Source organism: Pseudophryne corroboree, chromosome 3 (genome assembly GCF_028390025.1).
Source record: "Pseudophryne corroboree isolate aPseCor3 chromosome 3, aPseCor3.hap2, whole genome shotgun sequence".
NCBI classification, from domain to species: Eukaryota; Metazoa; Chordata; class Amphibia; order Anura; family Myobatrachidae; genus Pseudophryne; species Pseudophryne corroboree.
The window spans coordinates 763,411,797-763,435,132 of NC_086446.1; the positions used below are offsets into that span (position 1 = coordinate 763,411,797).

The 23,336-nt window shown below is 45.7% G+C and overlaps 1 protein-coding gene across 1 annotated transcript in view; it reads left to right on the forward strand.

The window, feature by feature from the left end:
• The first annotated feature begins 2,976 nt into the window (after positions 1-2,976).
• Positions 2,977-23,336, forward strand: part of LOC135057428 (killer cell lectin-like receptor subfamily B member 1B allele B) — a 138,722-nt gene continuing 118,362 nt past the window's right edge. The window contains exons 1-2 of the mRNA XM_063963321.1: positions 2,977-3,067; positions 5,101-5,436. Of these exons, the coding sequence (XP_063819391.1) occupies positions 2,977-3,067; positions 5,101-5,436 (427 nt within the window). The remainder of the gene's footprint in view (positions 3,068-5,100; positions 5,437-23,336) is intronic.

Below are 23,336 nucleotides of genomic sequence, written 5' to 3' on the forward strand. Positions count from 1 at the left end.
ATAGCTATCAAGATACACAGCAATCACGTGAAAAATCGATCCCCTGGCAGAGATTATGGGTCTACCAGGGGGTCGCTCCAAAGATTTGTGTACTTTGGGTACAGTATATAGTAAAGGTATTCGTGGAAAAGAAACAGTTAACACATTTTTCAAATCACCAGATATTATCTTATCTGATTCTGCCCTTAGTAACAGCATATCTACCTGTTTTTTAAAGAGTCCAGTGGGGTCTTCTGTAAGATTCTCGTACACAGTAGAATCTAACAGCTGACTGTATATCTCGCTTTTGGAATCATCCAGGTTCTGTTCTGTATCATAATAGCAGCACCTTTGTCTTACGGTCATATTACAATGTCCTTATAGGACTGTAGGTCACGTAATGCTTGTTTCTCAGCTGCGTTCATATACTGAGATGTACCCGTGGTTTTTTTGTGCCAATGGGAGAATTGTATCAGTAAGTAATCTAGTAAAAGTTTTTAATGAGTGATTTAAAGATGCTGGATCAAATTTAGACCTTGGTTGCAACTCCTTCACCTTGATCGGTATATCCGAAGTGGAATTTATATTTGATGTTATTGATGTGTGTTTTTGAAAATACTCATTCAGGCGCAGCTTCCTACTAATTTTCCACCTATCATTCAAAAGGTTTGAATGTTGCAGTTGGTATAAATGAGAGTCCCAAATTTAGAACCTGCATCTCCATTTGGGTTAAGTTTTCCTTTGGCGAGGTGGTCTGTAATTTGTTTTTCTGCCTCTTGTTTTAGCCTGCCCTCTGCATGCATGTTTTCTTAATTCAATCGGAGTATTTCGTGCGGATACTCCTTCTGGGACCTCGCGAAAAAGGTGTGGAGAAGATTCATTTTCATACTCGCCCATGGAACTGGTTCCTGCTGATGTTCCTGAATCAGCCTTAAAGCGAAAATATCTTCTAGTTTTCTGCTTTCTTTGTCATAGTCCTGATTGACCTTAGTCCTTTTGGTTTTCTTAAATTTAATAAGGTCATTGGTGTATTGCTCCGTTTGTTTGTGCAACTTGTCCAGCCAGTCTATAGTAGTATCAGCTTGTAACAAGGATTTGTTATTCTTTTCAAAGTTGGTAAGTAATTGTTTTTGTGCATTCAGCTCCCTGGTACGTTCCTCAATTACCAGGAGTATCAGATCGAAAGAGCACAAGTTTAATATTGATGTCCATTTGCGGCAGAACAACATGTTATGGGGTCTATTCATACAGAATACAAAATCAGAATTGCTACTTATCACTATACATTGCATTGCTTCGATGCGATGTATAGCTGTGATAAGTAGCAATTCATGTATACTCACCCTTCCGACGATGCGCTGCGGTGTCTGGGGCTCCTGCGGGGAGGTTTCTCCAGCAGTCCTTCCCAGAGATGCGCGGGGTCCAGCGGCGGGTCCCTTTGCGCATGCGCAGGGTGTTGACCTCCCGGCAGGCCGCAGTGGTTGCTGGGAGGTCGGGGGGGGGGGGGGGGAGCCAGCGCAAAGGTGCCGAGCAGCGATCAGGGAAGCATTGAGCTTCCCTGCCGTCTCCGCACTATAGTTCCGGTTACGCCGTCCTGAGATGGCGAACCTGAACTCCATGGAGAAGCGGAAAGCAGAGCTTTCCGCACCTTCCTGAATCGCACTCGCCATACAAAGGTATGGTGATGCGATTCAGGCACAGAGCGGGGGGTACCGCTGGAGAAGTCAGAGACTTCTCCACGGTAACCAGCTCTGTGAATTGCAGTAGGCAGAGAAAAGCCCTGTTTAACGCAAAACAGGGCTTTTCACTGCTGCATGAATAGACCCCTATGTCTGCCAATGGTTGGTACATTTTTGATCTGAAAGCCACGTGGGATCTTCTTGTTGCGGTGATACTCCGATAATGGAAAGATATCAACCCGTGGGGTATAGACAACTATATGCTGGTATAAACATATGTTTATACCAGCATCTAGTTGTTGATACCCCACGGGTTGATATCTTTCTTTATACATTCTTTTATATATTGTACTTTTTACACATTGTTCATACACTGTAATATTTGTTACATTGGCACTTAATACAAAGTTATTTAACTTTGTTCGTAATGATGTTTTATATATTATGTGACTGTATCTTATTTTTTATTTATATATAATTGTGTTTTGAACACTTTTGGGCTACGTTCCCGTGGGTGAAGCCACCTGATGTATTTAAGCACTCACTGTTTGCTTTATTTATATCCTGACAAAAGAATTGCAGTGAAAATTCTGAAACGTTGATTTAAATACGGGATCCTGTGTTTGATTTGAAAGACATGTGAGTGCCGCCCTCTGGACGTTATATGGGTTCTTCGGTCACCTACGGGGACTGATTAATGGGAAGGCACCGACGCAAGTTACATACACAGACAAGGAGTGCCGGCTCACTGCATTTGGTATACTATTGAGGTACAGCAGGAAACCCACCACTGTGTGCTCAAGCAAGGCAACAAGAAGATCCCACGTGGCTTTCGGATCAAAAATGTACCAACCATTGGCAGACATAACATGTTGTTCTGCCGCAAATGGACATCAATATTAAACTTGTGCTCTTTCGATCTGATACTCCTGGTAATTGAGGAACGTACCAGGGAGCTGAATGCACAAAAACAATTACTTACCAACTTTGAAAAGAATAACAAATGCTTGTTACAAGCTGATACTACTATAGACTGGCTGGACAAGTTGCACAAACAAACGGAGCAATACACCAATGACCTTATTAAATTTAAGAAAACCAAAAGGACTAAGGTCAATCAGGACTATGACAAACAACAAGTATATAACAGAGTTTTGCAAGCAGAAAACTAGAAGATATTTTCGCTTTAAGGCTGATTCAGGAACATCAGCAGGAACCAGTTCCATGGGCGAGTATGAAAATGAATCTTCTCCACACCTTTTTCGCGAGGTCCCAGAAGGAGTATCCGCACGAAATACTCCGATTGAATTAAGAAAACATGCATGCAGAGGGCAGGCTAAAACAAGAGGCAGAAAAACAAATTACAGACCACCTCGCCAAAGGAAAACTTAACCCAAATGGAGATGCAGGTTCTAAATTTGGGACTCTCATTTATACCAACTGCAACATTCAAACCTTTTGAATGATAGGTGGAAAATTAGTAGGAAGCTGCGCCTGAATGAGTATTTTCAAAAACACACATCAATAACATCAAATATAAATTCCACTTCGGATATACCGATCAAGGTGAAGGAGTTGCAACCAAGGTCTATATTTGATCCAGCATCTTTAAATCACTCATTAAAAACTTTTTCTAGATTACTTACTGATACAATTCTCCCATTGGCACAAAAAAAACACGGGTACATCTCAGTATATGAACGCAGCTGAGAAACAAGCATTACGTGACCTACAGTCCTATAAGGACATTGTAATATGACCGTAAGACAAAGGTGCTGCTATCATGATACAGAACAGAACCTGGATGATTCCAAAAGCGAGATATACAGTCAGCTGTTAGATTCTACTGTGTACGAGAATCTTACAGAAGACCCCACTGGACTCTTTAAAATACAGGTAGATATGCTGTTACTAAGGGCAGAATCAGATAAGATAATATCTGGTGATTTGAAAAATGTGTTAACTGTTTCTTTTCCACGAATACCTTTACTATATACTGTACCCAAAGTACACAAATCTTTGGAGCGACCCCCTGGTAGACCCATAATCTCTGCCAGGGGATCGATTTTTCATGTGATTGCTGTGTATCTTGATAGCTATTTGCAAACAATTGTACAAAATTCTGGTTCTTATCTTAAAGATTCCACTGCACTATTAAATAGTTTACAGACACACAATCACATACCGAATGAGTTAATAATGTGCACTGTAGACATAAAGAGTTTATACACCGTCATACCACATGCAGCAGCTTTGATAGCGGTCAAATAACTAATAACACACAATCCGGCATACAAGGGTCCAGATGCAGATTTTTTCATATCTTTATTGGAAATGACATTGACCAAAAATTATTTTTTCTTTGATGAGCACTTTTACTTACAAACATCTTGCTGCGCGATGGGGACGCCAGTAGTTCCGTCGTTAGCAAACTGTTATGTGATTCAAACTGAAAGACATTTTTTCAAAGATGTAACAATTTCTAAACACCTATACAGGTTGAGTATCCCTTATCCAAAATGCTTGGGACCAGAGGTATTTTGGATATGGGATTTTTCCGTATTTTGGAATAATTACATACCATAATGAGATATCATGGTGATGGGACCTAAGTCTAAGCACAGAATGCGTTTATGTTACATATACACCTTATACACACAGCCTGAAGGTCATTTTAGCCAATATTTTTTATAACTTTGTGCATTAAACAAAGTTTGTGTACATTGAGCCATCAAAAAACAAAGGTTTCACTATCTCAGTCTCACTCAAAAAAGTCCGTATTTCGGAATATTACGTATTTTGGAATATTTGGATATGGGATACTCAACCTGTATCTATACAAAAGATTTATAGATGATCTGATCATTTTTTGGCTTGGCACTCTAGAGGCTTTAGATAATATGTTAACAACACACAATAATTTAATACATCCAATTAAATTCACTTGGGAATGTAGTAACTATAACATACATTTCCATAACCAAAGTTGAGAACACATTACAAACAGATATTTATGTCAAACCAAAAGATAGGAATAATCTTTTTACTTAACAGGAGTTTTCATCCCCAGGCATTAAAACAAGAATTACCCTATTCTCAATTCCTGCGAGCATGCAGAATAACTAGTGACCCGCAAAAGCTACAAATAGAATTAAATTCAATGAAGACTAAGTTTATAGAGCGGGGATATGATGACGTGAACCTAAAACATCAAATGAATAGAGCTTTATCACACGCACATTCGCATTTATTAAAAACCAATGCACAGAAAACACAGAATGAGACACGTTTAATGTGGGTGAATCACTTTAATCCTATTAGTCATAAAATCTGTGGACACATTACCAAGTTATGGCCCATAGTTTCCACTGATCCTGATTTACCAACATTCAAGCAAAAGAGAATCATGCAATGTTTTAAGAGTGGAAAATTATTTTTTTAGCTTTAGGACATAATGGGTCATTCCGACCCATTCGCACGCAGCGGTTTGTTACTGCAGTGCGAATGGGTCCAGAATGTGCATGCGTGGCAGCCGCTCTACGCATGCGCGACATTGCCCGGCGACAGGGGTCACTGGGTTACGTCCAGGACAATGAAGAAAGCAGTCGCAGAGCCGACCGCAAGAAGATTGACAGAAAGAAGGCGTACCTGGGCGACACCGGACCGTTGGCAGACGTTTTTGGGGTGTGGAGAAGAAAACGCAGGCGTGTCCAGGAGAACGGAGGGTGGATGTCTGACGTCAAAGCCGGCCTCAGCATTGCTGATATAGTCGCACAGGGTAAGTATGTCCAGGGCTGGTCTTGTTGAATTGAATTTTTTTTAGCTTAGCAGGGCTGTACAAGCAATCACAGCCCTGCTAAGCTAAAATACACTCCCCCATAGGCGTGGACTAGTTAATCGCAGCAGCAGCAAAAAGTTGCTGGCTGCGATCAACACGGAATGACCACCTAAATCTTTCTACTTTAAGATGCAGAATAATAGACCATGTACCACCCCTACAGCGGGGCGGTGATAGATCCACAGCTTTGCTTTGCCTCGAATCCAGATGGATATTTAAATTACAAACATTAACTCCACTATCTTCTTTTATGCATTCTTTTATATATTGTACTTTTTTCACATTGTTCATACACTGTAACATTTGTTACAAATGGCACTTTTATTTAACTTTGTTCTTAATTATGTTTCTCTTACATCCTAGAGGATGCTGGGGTCCACATTAGTACCATGGGGTATAGACGGGTCCACTAGGAGCCACTGGCACTTTAAGAGTTTAATAGTGTGGGCTGGTTCCTCCCTCTATGCCCCTCCTACCAGACTCAGTTTAGAAAATGTGCCTGGTGGAGCCGGTCACAGCTAGGGGAGCTCCACAGGAGTTTTTCTAGTTTTATTTTTTTTTCTTAGAGTTAGGCACAGGGAGCCTGCTGGCAACAGCCTCCTGCTTCGTGGGACTTAGGGGGGGAGTAGTGTTCAATCCTGAGAGGTTAATGGCCACTATCTCCGCTGACAGGACACTGAGCTCCTGAGGGTGATGATCGTTAGCTGCCCGATTTGACTGCTCACTCCCGCAGCATGCCGCCACCCCCTTACAAAGCCAGAAGATTCCGGTGGCGAGTGAGTCACCGGCGACCCGACAAGCAGGGGGCCGGTATAAATGGCGGCACAAGGGTAGGAGCGCAGTACTAACTACACTCCGGAGAGCTCAGCGGTACACAGTGCAGCGCTATTAGGGGCGCTCTGAGCCAGCACAGATACCCTACACGGTATCCGGACTCCAGGTCGACAGCACAAAGGTCGACACACTTTAGGTCGACGCCAATTGGTCGACACACATTAGGTCGACAGGGTCAAAAGGTCGACAGGGTCAAAAGGTCGACAGGAACAAGGTCGACATGGAAAAAGGTCGACATGAGTTTTTCATGATTTTTTTCTTTTTTTGAACCTTTTCATACTTAACGATCCACGTGGACTACGATTGGAACGGTAAAGTGTGCCGAGCGAAGCGCAGGCACCATGCCCGAAGCATGGCGAGCGAAGCGAGCCATGCGAGGGGACGCGGTGCACTAATTCGGGTTCCCGGTCACTCTACGAAGAAAACGACACCAAAAAAACATAAAAAACTCATGTCGACCTTTTTCCATGTCGACCTTGTTCCTGTCGACCTTTTGACCCTGTCGGCCTTTTGACCCTGTCGACCTAATGTGTGTCGACCAATTGGTGTCGACCTAAAGTGTGTTGACCTTTGTGCTGTCGACCCTGAGTCCCAGACCCACCCTACACTGATCGGCAAGGCTGTCAGTGACCCTGGTAACTCTGCTAGCATAATCCTCAGGTCCAGAGCCGGCCATAGGCATAGGGAAACTAGACAATTGCCTAGGGTATTTGATATGCCTATGGGCACCAGCAGCTTCTGCTGATTAAAATGATATGCGGCATGCCTATATTCTGTGTGTAGCATTTCGTATGCAGTTACAGCCACAGTCTCACACAGTATATAGGCATGCTGCATATCATTTTAATCAGGAGAAGCTGCTTGTGCATCCTAGCCACATAGCAATGCAAATAAGATGCATTTTCATTAAAATAAATGTGCCTGATGTTAGCATTGAGACAAGATTTAAGAGGACACATCTGTATTCAAGCAGAGGCAGAGGTCACAGTGTTAGTGGCAGTGTGAGTGTTGTTTGCATGTGAGTGGGTTGGTTGTGCAGTAGTGTTCGGAATATGTGTAAGGAGCATTATGTGTGTCATGTAAAAATGAATTAATAATGTGCAACATATGTGTAAGGGGCACTATGTGTGTCATTATGTGTATAAGGGCATTAATAATGTGCAGAATATGTGTAACAGGGTACTACTGTATGTGTGTCATTATGTGTATAGGGGCACTAATAATGTGCAGCAAATATGTAGGGGGCACTATGTGTGTCATGTGTATAAGGGCATTAATAATGTGCGGCATATGCATAAGGGACGTTACATGTAAAAGGGCATTAATAAAGGTTGTCATAATGTGTAAGGTGCATTATGTTTATAAGGACATTAATAATGTGTCTCATGTGTAAGGACATTATGTGTGTAAGGTGCTCTACTATGTGGTGTTGCGTATAGAAAGGGCACTACTGTGTCGTCTAAAGGGAATAAAGAGCAATAGGGTGTAGTGTAATGTGAATAAGGAGCAATTCAGTGTGATGTAATATGAATAAGGGGCTCTACTGTGAGGAGTAACGTTTATAAGGTAAAGTGATACTGCTGTGGGATGTAATATGAATTATGGACACTATCGCATGATCAAATGTGAATAAAGTTGCAGTAGTGTGTGGTGTAATTGAAATAGGGGTTACTATTGTGTGGCCATGCCCCTTGCCAGCAAAAAACACACTCCTTTTTGGGCTGTGCGCCAAATGTGCAGACTGTTCCTTTAAAATATAGGGGGTACAAACCCCAAAATAAGTACTGCTATGGATGAGGGGTGATGGTGCTGGGAAAGAGGTGAAAGGTCAGAGGCAGAACCAACGGTGGTGCTAGGGGGCACCATCCAAAATCTTGGCTAGTGCATCATATTGGTTAGGGCCGGCTCTGCTCAGGCCAGTATAATCGTTTGAAAGTGCGGGAAGAGGCGCCATGTCCAGGGGCGGAGCTTTTCCTCAGAGCGGACCCAGCAGCATTCAGCATAATTTTCTCCATGCAGATGCAGCTCCAGAGACGCTGACAGGGAGTGCTGTTCCTCCTCACGACTCCAGATATCCTGTGCGGTACCAGGGGGTTGTAGAAGGGAGGGGTAGGCTGTGTATTACTGTGTAGTCTATTAGGGGTACGTAGTCAGCACCAGGTGGGTTATACCCGGCACTGTGTAGTCTATTAAGGGTACACAGTCAGCGCCAGGTGGGTTATACTACCTAATTAAGCGCTATGTGTGTGCTGGCTCCAGGTTCTGTGCTTCTCTGAAGGTACTTGGGGGGGAAACTGTGTCTGACATTTTCTGGTGTGAGTGTGGGTGTATGCTTTCTCACAAAACCATGTCCAGGGACTCTGTATCTTATGCTGCAGAGGATGTTTCTTCTCCAGAGGAGTCCATTCCATGTACCCAGGTATGTAATGCCTTGTCTCAGATTCCTATTACTGAGCCAGAATGGCTGACTTATATTTAGTGAATGATCTCTCAGATCTCTATTAGGGTAGCCCATACTGAGACTGAAACTCGGGTTTTAAAGAATTCTATGGCAGTTTGGTCAGGTTCCGTTCCTATGCCTTCTAAATCCCCTAGCATATACCCAAAGAAACATGCACTTGCCCAGATTATGTAAGATGACATGGATACCAACTCTGATACGGCAGACGGTGATGGGGATATGCTGAGGGGGGCGGCATCCCTTGCAAAGGGGGTACAGCTCATGACTGAGGCCATTAGAGATGTGTTAAATATTACTGACACACCACCTGAGCAGGTTGAGGAGGCTTACTTCACAGACAATAAGAAAGCCTCGCTAACCTTCCCTGCATCAAAAATTCCAGATCCCCAAAAGGTTTCTGGTTGCTTTTCCCTTCCCTGATGAGGATAGGAAAAGTTGGGAGACCCCACCCTTAGTTGACGCATCTGTCTCCAGACTGTCAAAAAAGGTGGTTTTTCCTGTCCCTGGATCTACCGCATTAAAAGAACTGGCTGATCGTAAGATTGACACTACATTCAAATCCATATACACTGCTTCAGGGGTGGCATTAAGGCCTACTAGTACCTGTGCATGGATCTCTAAAGCTATAGTAAAGTGGTCAGGCATGTTACTAGAGGTCTTAAATACAATGGATTGAAGTGACATTGAACTGTACGTAACATACAGGATTCTGCGGGGTTCATTGTGGAATCCATGAAGGACCTGGGTACGCTGAATGCAAGGATATCTTCCATGTCTGTCTCAGCTCGCAGGGGACTCTGGCTACGCCAATGGTCTGCCGACGGGGAATCCAGGAGAAGTGGGTAGAACCTACCCTACTTAGGTCAGGCTCTATTTGGGAAGCGTTGGATGCGTTGATTTCCACAGCAATCGCGGGTAAGTCACCATTTCTTCCCTCAGCTCCACCTTCTATGAAGAAACCCTTTTCTTCATCTGCATCGCAGTCCTTTCGGACAGCTAAGACAAAAAAGTCCAAGCCTCCTACCACATTCTTTAAAGGTGGTCATGCAAAATCCAAAAAACCTGCACCTGCAGGTTCTCAGGACTAGAAGCCTGCTTCTGGTACCTCAAAATTCTCAGCATGACGGTGGACCACACAGCCTGGAGGACGGGCTGGTGGGTGCGAGACTCAGACATTTCAGCCACGTCTGGGTGTCATCTGGCCTGGATCCCTGGGTACAGGATATTGTGTCCCAGGGGTACAGACTGGAGTTTCAAGAACTCCCACCTCACCGATTCTTCAAATCAGGCTTCCCAGCTTTACTGACAGACAGGGCTATCCTACAGGAAGCCATCCAAAATTGGAAAAGTCAGAGGTCATTGTTCCAGTTCCACCTCATATGCAAAATATGGGTTGCTATTCAAACCTTTTCGTGGTACCGAAACCGGATGGTTTGGTCAGGCCAATTTTGAACTTGAAGTCGTTAAACCCTTATCTAAGGGTGTTCAAATTCAAAATGGAGTCTCTGAGGGCGGTGATCTCAGGTCTAGTGGAGGGGGAGTTTCTGGTATCCCTGGATATCAAGGATGTGTAACTCCACATTCCGATTTGGCAACAGGCTTATCTCAGATTTGCACTGTCAGACAGTCACTTTTGGTTTTAGGCACTGCCGTTTGGTCTCTCCACAGCGCCGAGGGTGTTCAACAAGGTGATGGCAGAGATTATGGCTCTCCTCCGGAGACAGGGAGTGAACATAATTCCATATCTGGACAATCCGCTGATAAAGGTATCGACCAGGGAGAAGTTGTGGCAGCCCATTGCTCTCATGACTCGTCTGCTCAGGGAACATGGTTGGATCCTGAATCTTCCAAAGTCACATTTGGAGCCGACAAAGAGATTGTCTTTCCTGGGGATGATCCTCGACATGGAAGTGCAGAGGGTGCTTCTACCGGAGGAGAAAGCATTGGTGATACAAACAATGGTCCGGGATGTCCTGAAGCCAGCCCGGGTATCGGTTCATCAGTGCATTCGCCTTCTGGGGAAGATGGATGCCTCCTACGAGGCCCTACAGTACGGAAGATTTAACGCACAGTCCTTCCAACAGGATCTCCTAGACAAGTGGTCGGGATCTCACCTACATATGCACCAGAGGATACGTCTGTCGCTGAAAGCACGGATTTCACTCCTCTGGTTGCTGCAAATGCCTCACCTTCTAGAGGGCCGCAGGTTCGGGATTCATGACTGGATCCTTCTAACCACGGATGCAAGTCTCTCAAGGGGAAACCTTCCAAGGATGGTGGTCAAGTCTGGAATCCAGTCTTCCAATAAACATTCTGGAACTAAGAGCCATGTACAACGGTCTTCTCCAAGTGGCACATCTTCTGCGGGATCGAGCCGTTCAAGCACAGTCAGACAATGTAACGACGGTGGCCTACATAAACTGACAGGGCGGAATGAAGAGCAGAGCTGCAATGTCAGAGGTGCACATCCAGCCTCCCTTTGTGCCTCCTACGGCTCGCTGGGATCTTAATGTGGTGTTGCATTTCCTGCAATCGGATTGGTTTGAGCCTTTACAGGAGGCGGAGGTCAAGTTTCTCACGTGGAAGGCTGTCACATTGTTGGCCTTAGCTTCTGCTCTACGCGTGTCGGAATTGGGGGCATTGTCCTGTAAAAGCCACTACTTGATATTCCATGAGGATAGAGCTGAACTCAGGACGCGTCAGCAGTTCCTTCCAAAGGTTGTGTCGGCTTTTCATATCAACCAACCTATTGTGGTGCCAGTGGCTACGGACTCCCCAATTACCTCAAAGTCATTGGATTTGGTGAGGGCTTTGAAAATATATGTGAAGAGGACTGCTCGTCACAGGAAATCGGACTCTCTGTGTGCCCTTTATGATCCCAAGAAAATTGGGTGTCCTGCTTCTAAGCAGACAATTTCTCGCTGGATCAGGTTCACTATTCAGCATGCATATTCTACGGAAGGATTGCCGTGTCCAAAATCTGTTAAGGCCCACTCTACTCGTAAGGTGTGTTCTTCCTGGGCGGCTGCCCGGCGTGTCTCGGCTTTACAACTTTGCCGAGCAGCTACTTGGTCAGGATCGAACACGTTTGCTAAATTCTACAGGTTCGATACTTTGGCTTTTGAGGACCTAAAGTTTGGTCAATCTGCTCTGCAGGAGCCTCCGCGCTCTCCCTCCCGTTCTGGAAGCTTTGGTACATCCCCATGGTACTAATGTGGACCCCAGCATCCTCTAGGATGTAAGAGAAAATAGCATTTCTCTGACGTCCTAGTGGATGCTGGGGACTCCGTAAGGACCATGGGGAATAGCGGCTCCGCAGGAGACTGGGCACAAAAGAAAAGCTTTAGAACTACCTGGTGTGCACTGGCTCCTCCCCCCATGACCCTCCTCCAAGCCTCAGTTAGATTTTTGTGCCCGAACGAGAAGGGTGCAGACTTGGTGGCTCTCCTGAGCTGCTTAGTGAAAAGTTTAGTTTTAGGTTTTTTATTTTCAGTGAGACCTGCTGGCAACAGGCTCACTGCATCGAGGGACTAAGGGGAGAAGAAGCGAACTCACCTGCGTGCAGAGTGGATTGGGCTTCTTAGGCTACTGGACATTAGCTCCAGAGGGACGATCACAGGCCCAGCCATGGATGGGTCCCTGAGCCGCGCCGCCGGCCCCCTTACAGAGCCAGAAGACAGAAGAGGTCCGGAAAATCGGCGGCAGAAGACGTCCTGTCTTCAATAAGGTAGCGCACAGCACCGCAGCTGTGCGCCATTGCTCTCAGCACACTTCACACTCCGGTCACTGAGGGTGCAGGGCGCTGGGTGGGGGCGCCCTGAGACGCAATAAAAACACCTTAGATGGCAAAAAATGCTTCACATATAGCTCCTGGGCTATATGGATGAATTTAACCCCTGCCAGAATTCACACAAAAACGGGAGATAAGGCCGCCGAGAAGGGGGCGGAGCCTATCTCCTCAGCACACTGGCGCCATTTTCCCTCACAGCTCAGTTGGAGGGAAGCTCCCTGGCTCTCCCCTGCAGTCACTACACTACAGAAAGGGTTAAAAAAGAGAGGGGGGCACTAATTACGCGCAGTATTAAAAATATAGCAGCTATAAAGGGAAAAACACTTATATAAGGTTATCCCTGTATATATATAGCGCTCTGGTGTGTGCTGGCAAACTCTCCCTCTGTCTCCCCAAAGGGCTAGTGGGGTCCTGTCCTCTATCAGAGCATTCCCTGTGTGTGTGCTGTGTGTCGGTACGTTTGTGTCGACATGTATGAGGAGAAAAATGATATGGAGACGGAGCAGATTGCCTGTAATAGTGATGTCACCCCTTAGGGGGTCGACACCTGAGTGGATGAACTGTTGGAAGGAATTACGTGACAGTGTCAGCTTTGTATAAAAGACAGTGGTTGACATGAGACAGCCGGCTACTCAGCTTGTGCCTGTCCAGACGTCTCATAGGCCGCCAGGGGCTCTAAAGCGCCCGTTACCTCAGATGGCAGATATAGACGCCGACACGGATACTGACTCCAGTGTCGACGGTGAAGAGACAAATGTGACTTCCAGTAGGGCCACACGTTACATGATTGAGGCAATGAAAAATGTTTTACATATTTCTGATAATACAAGTACCACCAAAAAGGGGTATTATGTTCGGTGAGGAAAAACTACCTGTAGTTTTCCTGAATCTGAGAAATTAAATGAGGTGTGTGATGATGCGTGGATTTCCCCCGATAACAACTAATAATTTCTAAAATGTTATTGGCATTATATCCTTTCCCGCCAGAGGTTAGGGTGCGTTGGGAAACATCCCCTAGGGTGGATAAAGCGCTCTCACGCTTGTAAGAACAAGGGCTCTACCCTCTCCTGAGATGGCCGCCCTTAAGGATCCTGCTGATAGAAAGCAGGAGGGTATCCTAAAACACACATACTGGTGTTATACTGCGACCAGCAATTGCCTCAGCCTGGATGTGCAGTGCTGGGTTGGTGTGGTCGGATTCCCTGACTGAAAATATTGATACCCTAGATAGGGACAGTATATTGTTGCCTATAGAACATTTAAAAGATGCATTTCTATATATGCGTGATGCACAGCGGAATATTTGCCGACTGGCATCAAGTCTAAGTGCGTTGTCCATTTCTGCCAATAGAGGGTTATGGACACGACAGTGGTCAGGTGATGCGGATTCCAAACGGCATTTGGAAGTATTGCCTTATCAAAGGGAGGAGTTATTTGGGGTCGGTCTTTCAGACCTGGTGGCCACGGCAACAGCTGGGAAATCCACGTTTGTACCCCAGGTCGCCTCTCAACATAAGAAGACGCCGTATTATCAGGCGCAGTCTTTTCGTGGGCAAGCGGGCAAAAGGTTCCTCATTTCTGCCCCGTGACAGAGGGAGAGGAAAAAAGGCTGCAGAAATCAGCCAGTTCCCAGGAACAGAAGCCCTCTCCCGCCTCTGCCAAGCCCTCATTATGACGCTGGGGCTTTACAAGCAGAATCAGGCACGGTGGGGGCCCGTCTCAATGAATTTCAGCGCGCAGTGGGCTCACTCGCAAGTAGACCCCTGGATCCTTCAAGGGATATCTCAGGGGTACAAATTGGAATTCGAGACGTCTCCCCCTCGCCGTTTCCTAAAGTGGGCTTTACCGATGTCTCCCTCTGACAGGGAGGCAGTTTTGGAAGCCATTCACAAGCTGTATTCCCAGCAGGTGATAATCAAGGTACCCCTCCTGCAACAGGGAACAGGGTATTATTCCACACTGTTGTGGTACCGAAGCCGGACGGCTCGGTGAGACCGTTTCTAAATCTAAAATCTTGAACACTTACATACGGAGGTTCAAATTCAAGATTGAGTCACTCAGAGCAGTGATTGCGAACCTGGAAGAAGGGGACTACATGATGTCTCGGGACATCAAGGATGCTTACCTTCATGTCCCAATTTACCTTTCTCACCAAGGGTACCTCAGGTTTGTGGTACAGAACTGTCACTATCAGTTCAGACGCTGCCGTATGGATGGTCCACGGCACCCCGGGTCTTTACCAAGATAATGGCCGAAATGATGATACTCCTTCGAAGGAAGGGAATTTTAGTTATCCCTTACTTGGACGATTCCCTGATAAGGGTAAGATCCAGGGAACAGTTGGAGGTCGGTGTAGCACTATCTCAGGTAGTGTTGCGGCAGCACGATTGGATTCTCAATATTCCAAAATCGCAGCTGATTCCGACGACTCGTCTTCTGTTCCTAGGGGATGATCCTGGACACAGTCCAGAAAAAGGTGTTTCTCCCGGAGGAGAAAGTCAGGGAGTTATCCGAGCTAGTCGGGAACCTCCTATAACCGAGCCAAGTCTCAGTACATCAATGAAAGGGTTCTGGGAAAAATGGTGGCTTCCTACGAAGCAATCCCATTCGGCAGATTCCACGCAAGAACTTTCCAGTTGGACCTGCTGGACAAATGGTCCGGGTCGCATCTTCAGATGCATCAGCGGATAACCCTGTCACCAAGGACAAGGGTGTCTCTCCTGTGGTGGTTGCAGAGTGCTCTTCTTCTAGAGGGCCGCAGATTCGGCATTCAGGACTGGGTCCTGGTGACCACGGATGCCAGCCTGCGAGGCTGGGGGGCAGTCACACAGGGAAGGAATTTCCAGGGCTTATGGTCAAGCCTGGAGACATCACTTCACATAAACATCCTGAAGCTAAGGGCCATTTACAATGCTCTAAGCTTAGCAAGACCTCTGCTTCAAGGTCAGCCGGGGTTGATCCAGTCGGACAACATCACGGCAGTCACCCACGTAAACAGACAGGGTGGCACAAGAAGCAAGAGGGCAATGGCAGAAGCTGCAAGGATTCTTCGCTGGGTGGAAAATCATGTGATAGCACTGTCAGCAGTATTCATTCCGGGAGTGGACAACTGGGAAGCAGACTTCCTCAGCAGACACGACCTCCACCCGGGAGAGTGGGGACTTCACCCAGAAGTCTTCCACATGATTATAAACCGTTGGGAAAAAACTCGACAAGTATTGCGCCAGGTCAAGGGACCCTCAGGCAATAGCTGTAGACGCTCTGGTAACACCATGGGTGTACCAGTCAGTGTATGTGTTCCCTCCTCTGCCTCTCATACCCAAGGTACTGAGAATTATAAGATGGAGAGGAGTAAGCACTATATTCATGGCTCCGGATTGGCCAAGAAGGACTTGGTAACCGGAACTTCAGAGATGCTCACGGAGGATCCGTGGCCTCTACCTCTAAGAAGGGACCTGCTCCAGCAAGGACCCTGTCTGTTCCAAGACTTACCGCGGCTGCGTTTGACGGCATGGCGGTTGAACGCCAGATCCTGAAGGAAAAAGGCATTCCGGATGAAGTCATCCCTATCCTGATCAAAGCCAGGAAGGATGTAACCGCAGAACATTATCACCGCATTTGGCGAAAATATGTTGCGCGGTGCGAGGCCAGTAAGGCCCGACGGAGGAAATTCAACTGGGTCGATTCCTACATTTCCTGCAAACAGGAGTGTCTATGGGCCTGAAATTGGGGTCCATTAAGGTTCAAATTTCGGCCCTGTCAATTTTCTTCCAAAAAAGAACTAGCTTCAGTCCCTGAAGTTCAAACGTTTGTAAAAGGGGTATTGCATATACAGCCTCCTTTTGTGCCTCCAGTGGCACCTTGGGATCTCAATGTAGTTTTTGGGTTCCAAAAGCCACATTGGTTTGAACCACTTAAATCTGTGGAGTTAAAATATCTCACATGGAAAGTGGTCATGCTGTTGGCCCTGGCCTGGGCCAGGCGCGTGTCAGAATTGGCGGCTTTATCCTGTAAAAGCCCTTATCTGATTTTCCATTCGGACAGGGCGGAATTGAGGACTCGTCCTCAGTTTCTCCCTAGGGTGGTTTCAGCGTTTCACCTGAACCAACCTATGGTGGTGCCTGCGGCTACTAGGGACTTGGAGGACTCCAAATTGCTAGACGTTGTCAGGGCCCTGAAAATATATGTTTCCAGGACGGCTGGAGTCAGAAAATCTGACTCGCTGTTTATCCTGTATGCACCCAACAAGCTGGGTGCTCCTGCTTCTAAGCAGACTATTGCTCGTTGGATTTGTAGTACAATTCAGCTTGCACATTCTGTGGCAGGACTGCCACAGCCAAAAATCTGTAAATGCCCACTCCACAAGGAAGGTGGGCTCATCTTGGGCGGCTGCCCGAGGGGTCTCGGCTTTACAACTTTGTCGAGCAGCTACTTGGTCAGGAGCAAATACGTTTGTAAAATTCTACAAATTTGATACCCTGGCTGAGGAGGACCTGGAGTTCTCTCATTTGGTGCTGCAGAGTCATCCGCACTCTCCCGCCCGTTTGGGAGCTTTGGTATAATGCCCATGGTCCTTACGGAGTCCCCAGCATCTACTAGGACGTCAGAGAAAATAAGAATTTACTTACCAATAATTCTATTTCTCGTAGTCCGTAGTGGATGCTGGGCGCCCATCCCAAGTGCGGATTGTCTGCAATACTGGTACATAGTTATTGTTACCAAAAAATCGGGTTATTGCTGTAGTGAGCCATCTTTTCTAGAGGCTCCTCTGTTATCATGCTGTATACTGGGTTCAGATCACAAGTTGTACGGTGTGATTGGTGTGGCTGGTATGAGTCTTACCCGGGATTCAAAATCCTTCCTTATTGTGTACGCTCGTCCGGGCACAGTATCCTAACTGAGGCTTGGAGGAGGGTCATAGGGGGAGGAGCCAGTGCACACCAGGTAGTTCTAAAGCTTTACTTTTGTGCCCAGTCTCCTGCGGAGCCGCTATTCCCCATGGTCCTTACGGAGTCCCCAGCATCCACTACGGACTACGAGAAATAGAATTATCGGTAAGTAAATTCTTATTTTTAATTACCTACCGGTAAATCCTTTTCTCGTAGTCCGTAGAGGATGCTGGGCGCCCGCCCAGCGCTTCATTTTTCTGCAGTTGTTACTTGGTTCTGTACTGCCTTGTTACTTGGTTAAGTACTGCTTTGTTACTTGGTTAAGTACTGTTGTTCAGCTGTTGCTATATTGTTCAAGCTAGTTTGCTTTTGCCTTGTTATGTGTGAGCTGGTGTGAATCTTGCCACTATCTGTGTTATATAAGTATTAGAAATAATGTAGACACCAATACCATTCCAAGACATTTTAAAACCTTTCATGCTTCAGATACTAACTGTCCTACATTTAAAGACATAGAGCTCGTGCACCATGGCTTAAATGACAATAATGCAATAGCACCATTTTTATAACTTGTCCCTTCTATTGACTTTTAACTTGTTATATTTAGGAACTATTATAAGAGGTCTTTATATATATATATATATATATATATATATATATATATATATAAACCTTTTCTTTTAATATTACCATGAGTCAAATAACCCTGTCTTGCTATTTATCACCTGAAGTTTTTTATTATACTGCTGTTTTATTCCATATTGCTACTGTTACCAAATTTTATATATATATATATATATATATATATATATATATATATACAAACGACTTTTGGCAGCACTCTCAGGTACAAATAACTCAGTCCCGGTGCCCTCCTAGACCCGCAGAGCCACGGGTCAATACAACAGTCCACTGTAGGCGGCACACTGGTCACAAAAGATACAAAACAGCAGGTTGCAGCAACAACGTTTCGAAGTTTATTCTAACCTGAGGACGGAGAATAAACTTCGAAACCTTGTTGCTGCAACTTGCTGTTTTGTATCTTTTGTGACCAGTGTGCCGCCTACAGTGGACTGTTTTATATATATATATATTTTAGAGATGAGCCAGTTCGGTTCTCAGAGAACCGAACTCTACTGGACTTTGCCTTCCGAGTCCGGATCCGAGCCAGGCTCGGGTTTTCCTGCCTGACTTGGAAACCCGAACGAGGCAAAACGTCATTATCCCGCTGTCGGATTCTTGCGGGATTTGGATTCCATATAAGGAGACGCGCGTCGCGGCCATTTTTACTCCAGTCTCGGAGAGTGTATTGAGAGGACGTGTCCTCAGTGTTCAGTGTCTGTGTGGGGGCGGGAAAGTGGGGTGGCGAGTCTTGTGCTGTGTTGTGCTGTCCAGTCCAGTGTAGTCAGTTGTGCTGCGTCAGTCCAGCCAGTCACAGTGTTGGTGTTCTCTGCTGCCATACTGTATATCCAGTGTAGCTGTATAAGTCCCTTACAGTGTTGTTGTGTTATGCTGCATCAGACCAGTGGTAGTGTCCTGTCCATCACTCATTCCAGTGACGAGGCAGTCACAGTGGTATATATACGCTGCTGCTATATGTCCACTGCTACAGTATTATAATAATAATAACAACAACCACAAGTCCCTTACAGTGTTGTTGTGTTGTGATGCATCAGACCAGTGGTAGTGTCCTGTCCATCTGTCATTCCAGTGACGAGGCAGTCACAGTGTTATACGCTGCTGCTATATGTCCACTGCTACAGTATTATAATAATAATAACAACAACAACCACAAGTCCCTTACAGTGTTGTTGTGTTGTGCTGCATCAGACCAGTGGTAGTGTCCTGTCCATCAGTTATTCCAGTACGATGCAGTCACAGTGGTATACGCTGCTGCTATATGTCCACTGCCACAGTATTATTATAACTATAACAACAACCACAAGTCCCTTACAGTGTGGTTGTGTTGTGCTGCATCAGACCAGTGGTAGTGTCTTGGCCATCAGTCATTCCAGTCATTCCTGTGACGCATATTGTCTTACATAACTCCCAAAAAATAATGGAATACAAAAATTTAGATGATAAAATAGGGAAAGACCAAGATCCACTTCCTCCTAGTGCTGAAGCTGCTGCCACTAGCCATGACATAGACGATGGAATGCCATCAACGTTGTCTGCCAAGGCCAATGTCCAATGTGATAGTAGAGGGCATGTAAAATCCAAAAAGCCAAAGTTCAGTAAAAAGAACCAAAAAAATAAATTTAAATCCTCTGAGGAGAAATGTAAACTTGCCAATATGCCATTTACAAAACGGAGTGGAACGGAACGGCTGAGGCCCTGGTCTATGTTCATGGCTAGTGGTTCAGCTTCACATGACGATGGAAGCCCTCATCCTCCCGCTAGAAAATTAAAAGAGTTAAACTGGAAAGAACACAGAAAAGAACTGTGAGTTCTGAGATGGTATCACAAATCCCCAAGGAGAGTCCAAGTGTGTCAGCGGTTGCGATGACTGACCTTCCCAACACTGGATGGGAAGAGGTGGCTCTTTTCACCATTTGCATGTTCCCTGCACCCACAGTCCAGTTCCTGATATTCAAATTGAAGATGTCACTGTTGAAGTACACCAGAATGAGGATATGGGTGTTGCTGTCGCTGAGGAGGAAGCTGATGATGAGGATTCTGATGGTGATGTGGTTTGTTTAAGTCAGGCACCGGGGGAGACACCTGTTGTCCATGGGAGTAAAAAGCCCATTGTGATGCCTGGGCAAACTACCAAAAAAGCCACCTCTTCGGTGTGGAACTATTTCTCCACAAATCTGTAATAACTAGGGGTAAGGATGTTAACCACCTAGGAACATCCTCCCTTATACATCACCTGCACTGTATTCATCATAAGTCAGTGTCAAGTTGTGAAACTTTGGGTAAGAGCATAAGCAGTCCACTGACACCTAAATCCCTTCTTCCTCCTGAACCCAAGCTCCTGCAAGCCACACCACCAACTCCCTCAATGTCAACTTCCTCCTCAGTCAGGAACGTCAGTAGTCCTGCAGGCCATGTCACTGTCAAGACTGAGGAGTCCTCTCCTAACCGGGATTCCTCTGGAGAATCCTTGAGTGGTACGCCTGCTGTTGCTGCCTCCGCTGCTGTTGTTGCTGCTGGGAGTTGATCGTCATCCCAGAGGGGAAGTCAGAAGACCACTTGTACTACTTCCAGTAAGCAATTGACTGTCCAACAGTCCTTTGTGAGGAAGATGAAATATGACAGCAGTCATCCTTTTGCAAAGCGGATAACTGAGGCCTTGACAGCTATGTTGGTGTTAGATATGCGTCCGGTATCCACCATTAGTTCAGTGGGACTTAGAGAATTGTTTGATGTACTGTGTCCCCGGTATCAAGTCCCATCTAGGTTCCACTTCTCTAGGCAGGCGATACTGAGAATATACACAGACGTCAGATAAGAGTCACCAGTGTCCTACAAAATGCGGTTGTATCCAGTGTCCACTTAACCACGGACATGTGGACAAGTGGAACAGGGCAGACTAAGGACTATATGACTGTGACAGCCCACTGAGTAGATGTATTGCCTGACACAGCAACAACAGCAGCAGCTGCACAAGTAGCAGAATCTCGCAAACGCCAACTCATTCCTAGGCAGGCTCTGTTATGTATCACTGCTTTCTGTAAGAGGTACACAGCTGACAACCTCTTACGGAAACTGAGGTACATCATTGCAGAATGGCTTACCCCATTTGGACTCTCCTGGGGATTTGTGATATCGGACAACGCCACCAATATTGTTCCCGCATTATATTCGGGCAAATTCCAGCATGTTCCATGTTTTGCACATACAATTAATTTGGTGGTGCAGATTTTTTTTAAAAATGACTGGGGTCTGCAAGAGATGCTGTCGGTGGCCCGAAAAATTGTGGGCCATTTTTGGCATTCTGCCACTGCGTGCTGAAGACTGGAGCACCATTAAACACGCCTGAACCTTCCCTGCCATCAACTGAAGCAAGAGGTGTTAACTAGAGATGAACGGGTTCGGTTTCTCTGAATCCGAACCCGCACGAACTTCATGTTTTTTTTCACGGGTCCGAGCGACTCGGATCTTCCCGCCTTGCTCGGTTAACCCGAGCGCGCCCGAACGTCATCATGACGCTGTCGGATTCTCGCGAGACTCGGATTCTATATAAGGAGCCGCGCGTCGCCGCCATTTTCACACGTGCATTGAGATTGATAGGGAGAGGATGTGGCTGGCGTCCTCTCCGTTATAGTAGAAAAGAGTAAAGACTGAGTGACTTAGTTATAATTGTGGGGAGGATTGGGGACGGGGAGCAGCTGTTAGGGAGTACAGTGATTTAGATTAGGAGAGAGAGAGAGAGAGAGAGATTGCCCTGATTTACTGGAGCTTAGGAGTACTGTAGAAGAGAGTGCAGAGTTTACTAGTGACTGACCACAGTGACCACCAGACAGTGCAGTTTTATTTAATATATCCGTTCTCTGCCTGAAAAAAACGATACACACAGTGACTCAGTCACATACCATATCTGTGTGCACTGCTCAGCCCAGTGTGCTGCATCATCTATGTATATATTATATATCTGACTGTGCTCAGCTCACACAGCTTATAATTGTGGGGGAGACTGGGGAGCACTGCAGTGCCAGTTATAGGTTATAGCAGGAGCCAGGAGTACAAGACAGTCACATACCATATCTGTGTGCACTGCTCAGCCCAGTGTGCTGCATCATCTATGTATATATTATATATCTGACTGTGCTCAGCTCACACAGCTTATAATTGTGGGGGAGACTGGGGAGCACTGCAGTGCCAGTTATAGGTTATAGCAGGAGCCAGGAGTACAAGACAGTCACATACCATATCTGTGTGCACTGCTCAGCCCAGTGTGCTGCATCATCTATGTATATATTATATATCTGACTGTGCTCAGCTCACACAGCTTATAATTGTGGGGGAGACTGGGGAGCACTGCAGTGCCAGTTATAGGTTATAGCAGGAGCCAGGAGTACATATTATATTAAAATTAAACAGTGCACACTTTTGCTGCAGGAGTGCCACTACCAGTGTGACTGACCAGTGACCTGACCACACTGACCACCAGTATAGTTAGTAGTATACTATATTGTGATTGCCTGAAAAAGTTAAACACTCGTCGTGTGACTTCACTTGTGTGGTGTTTTTTTTTTTTATTCTATAAAAAACTCATTCTGCTGACAGACAGTGTCCAGCAGGTCCGTCATTATATAATATATATACCTGTCCGGCTGCAGTAGTGATATATATATATATTTTATATCATTATTTATCATCCAGTCGCAGCAGACACAGTACGGTAGTTCACGGCTGTAGCTACCTCTGTGTCGGCACTCAGCAGTCCGTCCATAATTGTATACCACCTAACCGTGGTTTTTTTTTCTTTCTTCTTTATACATACATACTACGACATCTCTTTATCAACCAGTCTATATTAGCAGCAGACACAGTACAGTACGGTAGTTCACGGCTGTGGCTACCTCTGTGTCGGCACTCGGCAGTCCGTCCATAATTGTATACCACCTAACCGTGGTTTTTTTTTCTTTCTTCTTTATACATACATACTACGACATCTCTTTATCAACCAGTCTATATTAGCAGCAGACACAGTACAGTACGGTAGTTCACGGCTGTGGCTACCTCTGTGTCGGCACTTGGCAGTCCGTCCATAATTGTATACCACCTAACCGTGGTTTTTTTTTCTTTCTTCTTTATACGTACATACTACGACATCTCTTTATCAACCAGTCTATATTAGCAGCAGACACAGTACAGTACGGTAGTTCACGGCTGTGGCTACCTCTGTGTCGGCACT